The sequence below is a fragment of the Myotis lucifugus genome, unplaced genomic scaffold (assembly GCF_000147115.1).
Source record: "Myotis lucifugus unplaced genomic scaffold, Myoluc2.0 scaffold_578, whole genome shotgun sequence".
In the NCBI taxonomy this organism is placed as follows: Eukaryota; Metazoa; Chordata; class Mammalia; order Chiroptera; family Vespertilionidae; genus Myotis; species Myotis lucifugus.
The window spans coordinates 284709-300613 of NW_005871626.1; the positions used below are offsets into that span (position 1 = coordinate 284709).

The following is a 15905-nucleotide window of genomic DNA, read 5'->3' on the forward strand; positions in this document are numbered from 1 at the left end:
GCTGGGGAGAAGCACTTTTGACCAGCGGCTGGAGGAGACGCCCTCTGCCCGCCCTGGGCCCCGGGCCCCGCGGCGCTGGCCCCCGCCGAGGCTGAGGCTGTCCTCGCCTGCCTGTGTTTATTTGACTTATGTAACATAAACAGCTCCAAGGAGACGCGCTCCACTTTTGTTTTCAGGCTCAGCCTTCACTTGCCCTCCGCAGAGCTTGTTGCCTGGGTGGTTTCCTGTGGCCTCTCTGTTTTGCTGCTAGAGAACAAAACAGCCCGCCCTTGACCCTGCTCGGGGGGCCGGCCCTTTCTTCCCGTCCCCCAACAATGAGTGTGAACCCCTGCTCTCGCCAGCCAGCCGTGTCCTCAGAGGCTCTGCCGGGCCGGGCAGGGGGGCGTCCACCCGGGCAGACACGAGGCTGGCGTGGGGCTGACTTTCTCCGTGGTTTTTTAAAAATATATATATATATATATTTATTGATTTTGGAAAGGAAGGGAGGCAGAGAGAGAGAGAGAGAGAGAGAGAGAGAGTGAGAGAGAAAGAAACATCGATGATGAGGGAGAACCATGGATCGGCTGCCTCCTGCACGCCCCACACTGAGGATTGAGCCCGAAACCCGGGCACGTGCCCTGACCGGGAATTGAACCACGTGACCTCTTGGTTCATAGATTGATGCTTAACCACTGAGCCACACCGGCCAGACGAGAATGGTCTTTTCAGAACTCTGAGTTTGGGGAAGGGACTAGAAAAATGGAAGGCCTAGGGGCTTGGAGGATCGAGTCCCCGGGGTGTGGGGTGGGGAGGAGAGGGCAGATAGCAGGAGTGACCATGATCAGACCAAGAGGTAAGACTGCCAGCCACAGTTTTTTTCCCACTGGATCCAGGAAAACTATGAGAGAAAGAAAAGGAAGGAAGGGAAGGAGGGAGGGGAGAAAAGAAGGAATTAGAGTGATGGGGGGAGGATATGAAATTGGAGGTTTTGCATTAAGAAATATTTTAAGGTCGCCCGGCCGATCGGCATGGCTCAGTGGATGAGCATCGACCTGTGACCCAGGAGATCACGGTTTGATTCCCGGTCAGGGCACATGCCCGGGTTGTGGGCTCCATCCCCAGTGTGGGGCCTGCAGGAGGCAGCCGATCCATGATTCTCTCTCATCACTGATGTTTCTCTCTCTCTCTTTCTCCCTCTCCCTTCCTCTCTGAAATCAATAAAAAAATAAAATAAATACTTTAAGGTTTACCCACGGAAGCCCGGCCAGGGCTCCTACCAAGCCAGCTTCCTCATCTCTCCAAGCCGCCCAGACGCCTCTGATTCTGCCAGCAGCGGCGGGCACGGCTTCAACTCCTGCATATCTTTCCCTTTGCCAAGTCCCAGCTCACCCTCCCGTCCCCTCCACGTTCCTCCCCTTCAAGGTCAAATCCCAGTACTCTTCAACTTTCCAGGGCTTTCCAGTGGGGTGACAGCCGGTCCTGCAGAGCCCTGGCTGGGAGGGGGTTGTGGGCGGCTGGATGCGGGGGGCGGGGGGCGGGGGGCGGGGGGAGCGGGGGGGACACTCCAGGGCCTTGACTTTCTCACTCGTGGCTCAGAGGTGCAGGGTGTGACGGTAAACAGCGTGTTCGCCTTCGCTGCTGCCAGCGCTGGCCTCCCCCCGCCCCCCCTACCCCCGGCCCCCCCTCCTATTCCCATCCCCCGAGGGTTCCAGTAACAGGGCGTGAAGCAAACAAAGACAAACAGTCATCTGGTGTTCCGATGGCATTTTTTTCGTTTTTAGAAAATGTTAATGACGGGTTCTGTGATTACCCTCGGGTTGGCCGCGCTCGCTCTGCATTCAGCACATCTGGTCTTTGGTAACAGCGCAAGTAGCAGGAGTCTTTTTGGCACTTGAAACGGAGCCCGGCCGGGGCTGCCATGCCGCTTGGAAGCGCGTCAGCGAGGCCAGCCAAGCTCGGGGAGATACAAGACTTTTTCTGTAGGCTGGGCGGCCGGCCAGGACCGCTCCAAAAAAAAAAAAATGTGAATTGGCTACGAGCGGCTGCCACGCAAACACTTCTGGAAATTTCTGTGCCGGGGCCTGCCAAAGCCATTATGCACAACATGAATTACAAGGGTGTCTATCTCTCCGAGCAGTTGCTTTTCTGAGCCGGAATTCTCCTGTGCGCTTTATAGAACGTACACCCGCGGCCCAGATGAGAAAAACACCCCAAGATTCCACGGCCGTTGTGTGTGTGCGTGTGTGTGTGTGTGTGTGTGTGCGTGTGTGTGTGTGTGTGTGTGTGTGTGTCTTTCCATTCGCGTTGCCAACCTCCCCATTTTTCCTGAATCGGGAGAAAGAGCCCCAAACTTGGGTTTGGATTCCGTTTCACTCTAACACGTGGGAGGCGATGAGGCTTCCTGGAAATTCTAGAAGAGAGGGACGCCTCATCCTTGGAGACGGCCTAACGGTCTAGGGAGGAAAAACAATAAAAATGCAACCGACGTGCTTGGAAGGGGAAAGCCACGCGCCCTGCCCTGGGCTGCCCCTTCCTGTCCCCGGGCTGCGGGACCGGCTGTGGGATTTTTCTTCCGGCTGCAGAGTGAACCTGCGGGCAGGAGGAGCGCCCCGGAGCCCGAGACTGCCAGGCCCCCGGACCAGATCTCGGGTCCTGCAGGCCCATCAGTCACACAGGCAATTCGGGAGCAGAGGGTGGGCCCCTGAAAGGCAGGCCACCGAGGCTCAGGGTGCGCCGGCCGGAGGAGAGACCGGCCGATCCCTCTCGTCACAACCCCATCTGCCCCGAACTCCCTCCTGCTCAGGACTCAGAAGAGGTGTCTGCATCACTGGTTCCAAACGGAGCGGCCTCTTTCTGGGACTCAGATGCACGGGGTGACTCAGGCTGCCCAGGACGGTGTCCAGGGCCCCAGCCCACGCCTCTTCCCCAGGAGCCTGGGCAGGACATGGCGCAGAGGACGCGTGTGAGCGCCAACGGACCATCCTGTTAGCGCGGACCAGGCCGCAAGCATCGCCGAGCCCTCCTCACCCACAGCCTCTTGGTTTTTTAAATGTAGGGCGTCGTTTTATTATTTTTATTTTGTTAATATATATTTTTATTGATTTCAGAAAGAGGGACAGAGAGAGAGAGAGAGAGAGAGAGAAACATCAATAATGAGAGAATCATGGATCAGCTGCCTCCTGCACGCCCCACGCTGGGGATGGAGCCCACAACCCAGGCATGTGTCCTGACCGGGAATCAAACCGTGACCTCCTGGTTCCTAGGTCAACGCTCAACCACTGAGCCACGCTGGCCGGGGCCTCCCTCCCTCCCTCTCTTTCCTCTCAGAACCGGATTGGCAGCAGCTGCCGTTCCTGCGCCGTGGGCCCCACTGAACCGGTAGAAGGTGCCAGTGCTCATTAGGGTTCCTTTCCCGCGGAGAACGGGTCCCAGAACCGCAGTCCACGCTGAGCCATTGGACAGGTTTGGGCTGGAAAACAGCTGGCCCGGGAACGGGCTCTTGGCTGCGTTCCCGCGCGGCTCACATCGCCTGTCCTGTTCTTGGCTTCAGCTTGGCTCCCAGGACACGTTCTCTCCGTTTCCTTCGCTCGTGTTCCTGGATCCTTGCCGCAGAGTGGTAGGCAGCACCGAGCCAGGGGAGTCGGCCAAAGAGGACGGCTCCCCTTCCCGGGGAGGGGGGCGTCCGTCTCCGATCCCACGCGGGCCCTGCGGTGCCGACGTTCCCCCGTGAGCGCCGTTGTTTTTGTCGCCGGGGCCATCGCTGGGGGATTTTAAATTCAGCTTCCTCGTCGTCGGGGCTCTTTCCTTTCTCCGTGGAAGGAAGCCCCCCCCCCGCCCCCCGTCTCACTCCCCAGGAAGCACAGTGGCCTGTCAGCTTGTGGCCTGGCCCTGGGGCTTCTGTGACTTCCGTGCTCTGGTGGTAGAGGCCTCACCAGGAGCTTGTGAATTGGGGCGAGTCCAGCTGCCACGGAAGCTCGAACAAGATGATGATGACCCTGGGCTTCCAAAGAGCAAACTGTGGCTCGGCCGGCGTGGCTCAGTGGTTGAGCATCGACCTATGAACCAGGGCGTCCAGTCCTGCACACCCCCTACTGGGGATCGAACCCAAAACCAGGGCCTGTGCCCTGACTGGGAATCGAACCGTGACCTCCTGGTTCATAGGTTGATGCTCAACCACTGAGCCACACCGGTGGGGATATTTATTTATTTATTTATTTACTAGAGGCTCGGCACCCACCTTGGCTGGTTTGAGGCCTGCGGGCTGGGGGCAGCTCCTGCATTGAGCGTCTGCCCCCTGATGGTCAGTGTGCATCATAGCAACCGGTCATTCCACCCGTTGTTCAGTCAATTTGCATATTAGGCTTTTATTATATAGGATTTACTAGAGGCCCGGTGCACATGGTGGGGGTCCCTCGGCCTGGCCTGCAGGGATCGGGCTGAAACCAGCCTCTGACATCCCCCTGAGGGGTCCCGGATTTCGAGAGGGTGCAGGCCAGGCCGAGGGACCCCACTGGTGCACGAATCCATGCACCGGGCCTCTGGTATGCATATAAGATTTTTGGTTACTCTCTTCCCCCCCTTCCCCTTTCCCTCTGAGATTCATCAGTCTGTTCCATGTTTCCATGCCTGTGGTTTCCGCTACTGCATTGAGCGTCTGCCCCCTGGTGGTTAGTGTGCGTCATAGCTACCAGCCGGTCAGCCGGTCAGCTGGTCGCTTAGGCTTTTATATATAGAGATTTTACTGAGAACGAATAAGCAAGTTTTGGTTTCTTAATGAACTGACATTTAGACTGTACTCCCATCTGCTGCTCCCTTCTTAGTCCCCTGAGCTGCCCATTACGGGCGCAAGGCCAGGCCTGGTTCTAAACTCTCCCCTGGGTTCTGAACCTCAGTCCGGGGCTGTGGTCACTTCCATGCAAAGCAAACGAGCATTTCGGATGATCTGGAAGCCAGAAGCCAGCTCCGCGTATGATTTGCACACCTCAGAGCTTTCGGTTCCTGGATGCTCTCCACCCGCCTCCTCTCTGCTTGAAGTTGCTGATGCAGGAAGAAGATTGGTGATGAGAGAAGCTGATGGTTCCTTCCCCGGTCTCCCTGTGTCGAGTTCACACACAGGCTTCGAGTCACATGCCTACGATTATTTTTAAAAATATATTTTTATTGATGTCAGAGAGGAAGGAAGAGGGAGAGAGAGAAACATCAATGATGAGAGAGAATCATGGATCAGCTGCCTCCTGCCCGCCCCCTACTGGGGATGGAGCCGGGTTGCATGTGCCCTGACCGGGAGTCGAACCGTGACCTCCCTCCGGGTTCATTGGTGGACGCTCAACCACTGAGCCACGCCGGTCCGGCTATACGATATGTTTGTATATGAAATGCTTGAGGCACAGTGTACACACGACACAAGGACAATATGCGATCACGGGGAAGTGAGAAACGGGAAGTGAAACTTGTCAAAAGCACCTGGTCTGGGCTGTGGGCTTCCTTGGAATTTTCAAACGAGGGATTCTTGTTGTGTTTGAAAGCCACGTTGACACGCGGATACTACATGCTTAGCATGCCTTCGATGGGAACCACGCAAGATGTGTGGACAACATAGTATTTCTCAATAGGTCCCATGTTTATAAAACGCAGTCAGTGTGAGATGGATTGAGAGGGGAATTCGGACAAAACGAACAGCCGTGACGCACCCTCTGTCTCCGCCAGTTCATACACAACAAATAACTCCCGGGGCCCATGTTGTGCAAAGTCTATTTTTTAAGCATTTTAGGGGAGGATGTAGAGGTCGACAACAAAAGTTTGCCAAAGGAAAGCCACAGATGGGTGTCTATTTAAGTGGGGGTGGAGGACACTTGAGATCAGATTTGTGAAGGGTTTCGAACTCCTTAAAGTCAATCCGTTTTAACCTTCGTGGGGGCCCTTGACCTCACTGAGAATCTAGTGCAAGATAGGAGCCCGCCTCCCAGAAAAACACACACACCCCCATCAACTTCTCCTACCAAATCCAAATGGTTTATAGACCCCCGGGAGCTCCAACGTCCTCTAGGTGGAGAAAATGAGAAAACAAGACCTACCTCAGAGGTGCGAGAAACAGTTATAGACGAATTATGTGCTATTTTTATCACATTCATGTCACTACATCCTTGTGGACTTCATTCATCCTCCCCCTCATTTCATTATGATTGTTAAAAATTAGTCAGCTAACCCGGCTGGCGTGGCTCCGGGGCTGAGCATCGACCTAGGAACCAGGAGGTCACGGTTCAGTTTCTGGTCAGGTCACATGCCCGGGTTGTGGGCTCGATCCTCAGTGTGGGGCGTGCAGGAGGCAGCGGATCCATGATTCTCTCTCATCATGGATGTTCCTATCTCTCTCTCCTTTCCTCTCTGAAATCAATTAAAAAAAAGATATATATATATTTTAATACATAAGTTCTTCTTCATCACTCTTGGTCATTTAAAATCCCTGAGCCTGACAGAGGACATGAGAAGTGGCCTCAATCCCTGACAGAGGACACGTGACGGGAGCATTCGATCCCAGGCTGATGAAAATGTGCGTCACTCTTATTCTTATTTACTCTGAAATAACTGAAAAGCAGTGGTCTCGAAGAAAGGCCTTTTTAAGACACAATCTTTTACACATACGTTTAAAGGGAACCGGTCCATTTATTCAATAATGAAAAACATCATTATTTTCACATTCCCACCTAATGTCTTCTGTTTTCTTCCATCATCGTTTAGCCCAGCTGGGAATTAGGCCTATTCTTTAGTTATGCTTTAAAAAAAAAAAAATAAGAGTGTTATGAGCCCCGGCTGGGCAGCTCAGTTGGTTAGAGCATTATCCTTTTTTAAAAACAAAACAAAACATTTTTTAAATTGATTTCAGAGAGGAAAAGAAAGGAGAGAAAGAAACATCAATGATGAGAGAGAATCATTTTTTTGGCTGCCTCCTGCACACCCCCTACTGGAGATCAAGCCTGCAACCTGGGCGTGTGCCCTTGACTGGAGTTGAACCTGGGACCCTTCAGTCCACAGGCTGACGCTCTATCCACTGAGCCAAACCGGCTAGGGCTAGAGCATTATCCTGATACACCAAGGTTTTGGGTTCGATCCCTTGTCAGGGCAATTATAAGAATCAACTAATGAACACATAAATAAGTGGAGCAACATATCGATGTTTCTCTCACTCTCAAAAATAAATAAAATAATGAGTGTGATGAAATGCAATACCTTTTGTAGACAACTGGACTTACTTGGGGAGGAGCAAGACATCGAGTGTGCTAAGGTGCTTCTTCTAGCGAAACCTTCGTCTCCTTTCCTATTTTTAGCACAATGTGTAGGATTTCAGCACACCAGGGCCTGGCGTCTCTCTCTCTCTCTCTCTCTCTCTCTCTCTCTCTCTCTCTCTCTCTCTCTCTCTCTCTCTCTCTCTCTTACTATCTTCTATAAAAGGAGCCTGTATTGATTGCAGCCGACGGAGCCGCCCGGGCTGATATCTAAGCAGCGCGAACCCAGAGAGAGATCAGCATTACATCAGCCATCAGCCCGGGAGGCTGGCCGCGCGCCAGCCCGTAAAAATGGACCCGTTTGCGTCACGGTTCCCTTGGTGATGCCTCTCGGAGCCTCGTCAGCTGTCCCCTGAGGTTGTTTCCTTAATATGTCAACAGACATTCCTGCATCTTTAATGCGAAGAGCTTTCCCTTTTCCAAACGCACTCAGGTGGCCGAGCAGCTGTGCATCCTGTTGCTAGGATCTTTGGAAACGCGTGTCTTCCGTGGAAATGCGTGTTTGTTCTATTCAAAGCATTCGAGGGGGGGTTCGGGGGGGTTTCGATTTCTGCTTCTGCCTGGAGGGGACCTATTTTGGGAGAGACTGGGCCGCCAGCCGAGTGCCAGGAGCCGCCTCTCCCTGCTTTTATCTCCCTTAGGCCGAGCCCTCTTCCCTCCCCAGCTTAGCCGAACCCAACAATGATCCGGTTACGGGGTGGGGGGACATGTCATAGAACAAAACCGCTGGCGGAGACTGGCTGGAGTCGGCCCCCTCGAATGGCCTGCCCTCTGACCTCGCTATCAGGGTGTCTGCGAGACAGAAGACCATGTGGGCGGTGACCTTGTGCGTCCCCTGCCGGCCGAGAGCCATCGTCTCCTGTGGCCCACGTGACAGCGATCCCCTCATTTCCCGTGTCCTTATTCGCCGACCCGGTCACTTGATCGCCACCTTCATCTGGGAATATATTTTTTTTAAATATATTTTATTGATTTTTTACAGAGAGGAAGGGAGAGAGATAGAGAGTTAGAAACATCGATGGGAGAGAAACATCGATCAGCTGCCTCCTGCACATCTCCCACTGGGGATGTGCCTGCAACTAAGGTACATGCCCTTGACCGGAATCGAACCTGGGACCTTTCAGTCTGCAGGCTGACGCTCTATCCACTGAGTCAAACCGGTTTCGGCATCATCTGGGAATATTTTACACTGAAAACGACCACATCCAAGGGGGTGAAAGGAGCCTCGAGCTCACACCCCTTCCTGCTCTCCCCACGTGGACCACAGCTCCCCGAAGTTCAGTTACCCGCCCCCCCCTTCACCTTGTGGGGCAGTTGCTGTAGTAATTCATCACAGCACATAGTTTGAGCCGCTTAAATCTGTGGGGTTTTTACATATGTTTTTATTGACTTCAGAGAGGAAGGGAGAGGGAGAGAGAGACAGAAACATCAACGATGAGAGAGAATCATGGATCGGCTGCCACCAGGGCCAGGAATCGAGCCTGTGACTGAGGTACACGCCCTTGGCTGGAATCGAACCCGGGACTCTTCAGTCCGCAGGCCAACCCTCTATCCACTGAGCCAAACCGGTTAGGGCTAGGATCACCGGCTTTAACGCTTGACATGAACGTTTAGAGATTTTATGAAATGTAAGCTCCTCGTTTAAGAGTGAGAACTCCGCTCTAGCTGGTTTTGCTCAGTGGATAGAGCATCGGCCTGTGGACGGAAGGGTCCCGGGTTCGATTCTGATCAGGGGCACATGCCAGGATTGCGGGCTCGGTCCCCAGTAGGGGGCTTCCTGGAGTCAGCCAATCAATGAGTCTCTCATCATTGATGTTTCTCTCTCTCTCTCCCTCTCCCTTCCTCTCTGAAATCAATAAAAATATTTAAAAAATAAAAAAGAGTGAGAACTCCCAAATCCAGAGAAGTTGGCTGGTGTGGCCACGCTAGGTCAGACCTGGCATGGAGCCCCCGCTCTGTGCACAGCCTTGTCCTCCAGGGCAGGGCCGGCCTGGCACCTGCGCCCTCTTCGCTCCTGTCCAGTGGCATGTGAGAGGCTCAAGAACCGTGCAGGCCACACGCATGTGGACGTGAGCAGGAACAATGGGGCTCCCTCCAGGGGTGACTCCTGGACACTCGACCCTCCCTCGCTTCACTGGGTGCGCACAGGAGAGCTTGCCTCTCTGCACCCCACTTAGACCTGCTGGGGTGCAACGGCCCCAGCCTGTACTTGTCCCCTGGCAGGACCCGGGGGGAGGGGGGGATGGCAAGGAGCAGCCCCACAGAGCTGGGGGCCAGAGGCAGAGAACCGGCTGGCGCTGGGTGAACCTGATCTAGACTCGATCCCTCGCCCTTGGGCGACAAGGGGCGGGGGGGGGGGGATAGATTAGACACGTGTGAGGAGGCGGGAAGGGGCGCTTTAACCTCCCGTAGGGCTCCTGTAACCAGAATACGTTTTCCTTGTCCCTCACTTCTTCCCTTTGCCCCATATTCATGCATCCCCCAGGGGCTGGGGTGGTGTGGCTGGCTGAGCTTGGTGACTGTGATTTCCAGCAAGGATTTTGGGGGTCTGACCTCCTGATTTTTATGTTTGTTTGTTTTAAGTATATTTTTATTGATTTCAGAGAGGAAGGGAGAGAGAGGGAGAAACATCAATGATGAGAGAGAATCATGGATCGGCTGCCTCCTGCACGCCCCCTACTGGGGATGGAGCCCGAAACCCAGGCTTGTGCCCTGATCTGGAATCGAACCAGCCATACAAGGGTCAACGAGCAACCCACTGGGCCACACCAGCCAGGGCTCTCCATCCCTTTCCTGCCATTTGTCCATGGCGACCACACCGCCCAACCGTCAGCAACGAGCTACACCCGTCCTTTCGTGGAGTCAGCTGCTTAGTATTCCATTCTGTGCAATCAGAGATTACATTCCAGATTCACTGGCACCGAAGATGAAGCCGCTAATTAGATACAGTAATTGCATTTAAAATCCGTGTCTTCGAATGACGGATGGAATCTTCTGTTTTTAATCCTCCTGAGACTCTGTGTGCCCAGCACCTGCTGTGCTGAAGGGCGGTAGATGTTTAGTCTTATCCTGTGGGCTCCCTCTTCCACCCCCGGCCTTGCCTTGACTTTGGTCTGTGCATGAAAAGAATACCTTTGGCCCAGCCGGTGTGGCCTAATGCTTGGGCGTTGACCTATGAACCAGGAGGTCACGGTTCGATTCCCGGACAGGGCACAGGCCCGGGTTGCGGGCTCGATCCCCAGTGCGGGGCGTGCAGGAGGCAGGCAATCCATGATTCTCTCTCATCATTAATGTTTCTCTCTCTCTCTCTCCCTCTCCCTTCCTCTTGGAATCAATAAAAAAATATATATATATATATATATTTTTAAATATATTTTATTGATTTTTTACAGAGAGGAAGGGAGAGAGATAGAGAGTTAGAAACATCGATGAGAGAGAAACATCGACCAGCTGCCTCCTGCACATCTCCTACTGGGGATGTGCCCGCAACCCAGGTACATGCCCTTGACCGGAATCGAACCTGGGACCTTTCAGTCCGCAGGCCGACGCTCTATCCACTGAGCCAAACCGGTTTCGGCAATAAAAATATATTAAGTAAGTAAATAAGTGCTACAGAAACCCAAATTGCTTCTGAAAATGCTACACAATAAGACATTTCTCCAAAGGGCCTCCGTCCCTTCAGTATTTTACAGGAATTCCGACGCAGGCAGCTTTACGCAGCCATTACCGGTTAATTACCAATATCAATCTCCCTGCAGCTTCCATAACTTCATTTGCAAACGGAGAGGCAGGCTCCCTCAATCATCGCCTCCTTGTCTCTCACCCCCAGTCGTCCTGTCTGAGCTGCGAGGCACTGGCAGCAGCTGTGGCCTGCGTGGTGGCGTCCTGGTGGCCCAGGGCCACTCCGGGCCAGCGAGCACCTGGTCCCCGCTCAGGCCCAGGAACCCCTCCCGGCCCCGGTGGGGGCGGATGCGGGGCAGAAACCCGGCTGCTCTGCCTGCAGGTTCCCACACCACAGGGAGCGTTTTCATGAGCTCGGGCCAAGTTTCGGGCATGTAATGAAAACTGAACCCTGGTTTGGGGTTTCCTCCCCAAATTCACACAGAGCTAGGTATGGTGAGAGGTGCGAGGTGGCAGGGACAAGGACAGGCAGTGCCAGGGCCCAGGGGGGCACAGGGTGCTGTGTGTATTTCTGGCTTGGCCCCCCAACTTGTGTGGCCTGAGGCCCCCTCCCTGCACCCCACTCAGTGAGCTTTGTCTAGTACCCAGGGAGCTTTTGTAATTTATTTTTATTGATTTCAGAGAGGAACGAAGAGGGAGAGAGGGATAGAAACATCAATGATGAGAGAGAATCATTGATTGGCTGCCTCCCGCACGCCCACCTCTGGGAGATCGAGCCCGAAACCCAGGCCTGTGCCCTGACTGGGAATCGAACCGTGACCTCCTGGTTCCTAGGTCGACCCTCAACCACTGAGCCACGCCGGTCGGGCTCGATCAACTTTTGATTTCAGGCACATTTATGTGCATGTTGACTTTCAACTCCTGGAAAAGGGTGCCTGCCTGGTCTAGAAGGTTCATCTAAGTGACCTCCCAGGTCCCTCCCAACTTGGAGGTTCTGTGAGTCTATGAAATGCCCTGGTGCAGGAGACCAAACCCAGGCCTTGCAGTCTGAAAGAGCCGGTCCCAGGTCCTAGCTCTCACGTTGCCTAGCTGTGTGGCGTTGGGCAACCTGCTCAACCTCTCTGAGCCTAGGTTCCTCATCTGAAACACGGGACCACTGCCAACCCCCAAGTAGTTGCCACGAAGATGAAATAAGAAAGTGCTTCTAAAACACGTCGGGCGTATTCATCAATCCCGATGTAAGGATTAGATCCTGCTTTTCCTTAGTCACCCAAGACTCCAAAGGGTCAGCACTACAGGCCATACTGTGTTTGAGTATTGCTTCTTCTCCCCCTGCTTCCGAAAACAGAAACAAAGGAGAAAATACTAGTAATAGCTCTCCAGCATCGCCCAGGCACGGGAATGGAGTTTCCATTCAACAACTAGGTTCTTCACCATTCATTGCTATTGGAACGGAACATAAAAACAGGGCCCAGTGCCGACGACCCAGCGCCGGGCAACCATCTCGTGCTCCAATTGCTAGATTCCGACTACTTCCTGGTAGCGTCTCCATAACACTCCGAATGGGAGGCTGACGCACAACAGGCCCGCAGGCCGAGGGACTGTCAGCACCCCTGAGTAAGGGCCCTGGAATGACTGCTTGCTCTGCTTCCGTTGCACTCCAGGTCCTGCATTTCTGGGGGGTTACTTCACTGCCTGGGTGGCCTGCAGCCCTTATGCCTCACTCTAGCGCTCTGGGCCAGCCATCACCACCCCCATGCAAGCCTTTCTTTCTTGCCCAGCGGGGTGAGTAACAGCATGAACTCCCCGGCTGAGGTTTGGGATTACGTCAAAGCCGGCACCCACCGCGCTGGCAGTCAGAACGCCCGAGTAAGTGTTCGCAGGCCTGGTTTTCCTGCCAGACATGTGGTTGCCCTAATAAACAATCCTGGAGAGATTTTTTTTTCCCCCTGGAGATTCCATTTCACCAGGAGGGTGGATTTCAGAAGGGAAGCGAAGGGCTCCCGGCCTCCAGATGCCTTGGAAACGGATGGGCCTAGGAGAGCTCAGACCCTGTGTCCAGCGGGGACGGACAGGAGGAGACCGCTGTGCAGGGTGGTTTTCATGAGCTCCTCTGTGGGCAGGTCTCTATGGGGGAAAGCGTCGCAGGGTGCTGGGTAAGGGGACAGGACGGGCTCCCCTGGGCCTGCGCCAGCGCTGGTCCCAGCCCAAGGCCACCTGCCTGCACAGTGGATGCCATCTGCCATCTGGTGGCTCTGGGCTGACATTGCGTGCATCATCCCTGCTTTTACCCCATTAACATAATTTTTTAAAATATATATTTTTGCATTTACCTCTTTATTATACAGTGGGGCCTTGACTTACAAGTGTCCCAACTGACGAGTTTTTTGAGATACCAGCTGTCTCTCGGCCGATTTTTTGCATTGAGTTGATAGAGTAATTTGAGTTAACGAGCTCCTTAACGAGCTCGGTCTCAGAACGAATTAAACTCGTAAGTCAAGGCCCCACTGTATAGGAAGAAAAATATATATATATTTCATTGATTTCAGAGGGGAAGGGAGAGGGAGAAAGAAATGGAAACATCAATGATGAGAGAGAATCACGGATCGGCTGCCTCCTGCACGCCCCACACTGGGGATCAAGCCCGCAACCCGGGCATGTGCCCTGACCGGGAATTGAACCGTGACCTCCTGGTTCCTAGGTTGATGCTCAACCACTGAGCCACGCCAGCTGGGCTTAATGTTATTTTTTTAAATGGAGGTAAAGCTCACCCTCAGCGAAATGCATAGATCTTAAGGGTTCAATCAAAGGAGTTTTGACAAATGTGAAACCAACACCCTATTCGAGATAGACTGTTTCCATCACCCCGGAAAGTTCCCTAGGCCCTGTCTCAGTCAACCTCCAGTGTAGAGGCAACGGCTGCTTTCATTTCTTTCCGCAGATGACTGTTGTTTGTTATTCAATTTCATGTAAATAGAATCATGCAGTACATCAACTTTGGTGTCCCTGGCTTTTTTGTTCAACGCAATGTCTTTGAGACTTATGCATGTTGCATGGGTTAGTCATTCATTCTCTCTCATTCCTAAATAGCAATATTATATAAACACATCACAATTTGTTTATCCATTCTAAATTGTTACAAGCTCTTGGTTATAATGAGTAATATCAAAAACATCCTTGTACAAACATTTTTGTTGGCATATATTTTTATTTATTTTAGAGGCAAACACCTAGGGGGTGGAAATGCCGAATCACCAAGTAGGTGTATTTTGACTTTCTTAGAAACAGCTTTCCAAAGCGATTGGGCCATTTACACACCCGCCAGAAATGTGTGGGAGTTCCGATCGCTCCGTATCCATGACCCTTGTCATTTGGTGTTTCAATCTTTTAAATGTTAGCCATTCTAATGGGTAGAAAGTGGTATCTATGGAAGATTCAATTTGCATTTCTCTAATGACTACTGATATCGAGCACCTGATATTTGCATATCTTGATTTGTTAAGTGCCCAAGGCTGCTGCCCATCTTGGTTAATAGATTTATGGAGAACATACTGTTGAGGGCAACTGATATTTATGGCACATTTTAAGTCGAAAGCAATGGATGTTTGCTGCCTCATTCTAAATGGAATAGAACAAGAGAACTATTTATACATTGTCACTGAAAAGTAAATGACTGGAAATATGGGAAAACCTTGCATATATGATGTCGGGTAAGTTTAAATTTAAATAACTTGAAAAAAATATATAACCTAAACTATAAAACTAAGTGACTTTAAAAATATATTTTAAAAACTTTCTAAAAACTTTAAATTATGCTTTATCCCTTGTGCGGATTACATGGCAAGCTCTTTGAAAGTGGGAGTATGTTTTCTCCACTGACTACTGGGAGGTCGTTAGGGGGAGAATGCAAAGAAAGCGGACATCACTGATTCCGTTTGCCTGGGACTGAGCCAGACATCAAACCAGCACCGTGCATGCTAACGTGGATTTCGTTTCTGCGTCGAGCAGCAGGCGCTGTCAGAAATACCGAAAATCCTGACACAAGGACTATTTCTGAGATTGCACGTGGGAGCACAGTGTGGGTAGGTCTGCACGCTGGAGTCCGCTTGGGCATTTGACTTGCAGAGCTGGCGTGGGCATCTTTTCAGCCCTATCCCTAGCCCATAGCTAGAGTGCTTTTCAGGGCTTCTCAATCATTTTTAAAATATATATATTTATTATTTTCAGAGAGGAAGGGAGAGAGAGACATCGATGATGAGAATCATGGATGGGATGCCTCCTGCACGCCCCCTACTGGGGATCAAGCCCGCAACCCGGGCATGTGCCCTGACCAGGAATCCACCTCTTGGTTCCTGGGTCGTTGCTCAACCGCTGAGCCACACCTGGCTGGGCCCTCGAAATCATTTTCCTTCTTAATTTTCATGCAGATGTCAGCAACCCATTTCAGACCCCGCTGTGTCCGATTCTTCGCGGGCGGCGCCAGCCTGCGCCTTCTTGGAAGATCAGCTTCCAGGTGATCGTGATGGACAACCTCACAGGCACACCTGACTGATTCCGGGCCCTCAGGCAGGACGATCTCCAAGGAGGAATCCATGGAGCTGGTGGAGATACTACACTGACGTTTTACTAAGAAACGAGGCAAACAGGGCGGGCGGGCCCAGCCTCCAGGCAGCGCTGGTGGACCAGGTTGCACACTGCGCACAGCTGGACTACTGAGCGGTGGTAGCTCCTGAGCCAGCCGCGCACGCCCCCCCACCGCCCCTCGCTTGGGCCGGCCGCGCACGCGCACAACCCTTGGCTTGGGCCGGCCGGGCAAGGGAAAAAAAATTCGGTTTGGCCCGGGAAGCGGTCCGCAACCCCTCTCCCGGCCTCCCCTAATTTTACGCGCGCGGGTCGGGGCGGGGTGCCGGCGGGGGTCAAAATGGGAGTTGTCCCTCCCCAAAAAAGTACTCCGGGGAAAACCCGGACCCCCCGGGGCCCGGTGGACGAAAGGTGTGGCGTAATGTTAAAGGCTCCCCCGGG

At 52.9% G+C, this 15905-nt stretch overlaps 1 protein-coding gene across 1 annotated transcript in view; it reads left to right on the forward strand.

Annotated features, from left to right (window-relative positions):
* The first annotated feature begins 12680 nt into the window (after positions 1-12680).
* The window catches only part of TARBP1 (TAR (HIV-1) RNA binding protein 1), a 35396-nt gene continuing 32171 nt past the window's right edge, over positions 12681-15905 (forward strand). The window contains exon 1 of the mRNA XM_023745753.1: positions 12681-12752. Within this exon, the coding sequence (XP_023601521.1) occupies positions 12681-12752 (72 nt within the window). The remainder of the gene's footprint in view (positions 12753-15905) is intronic.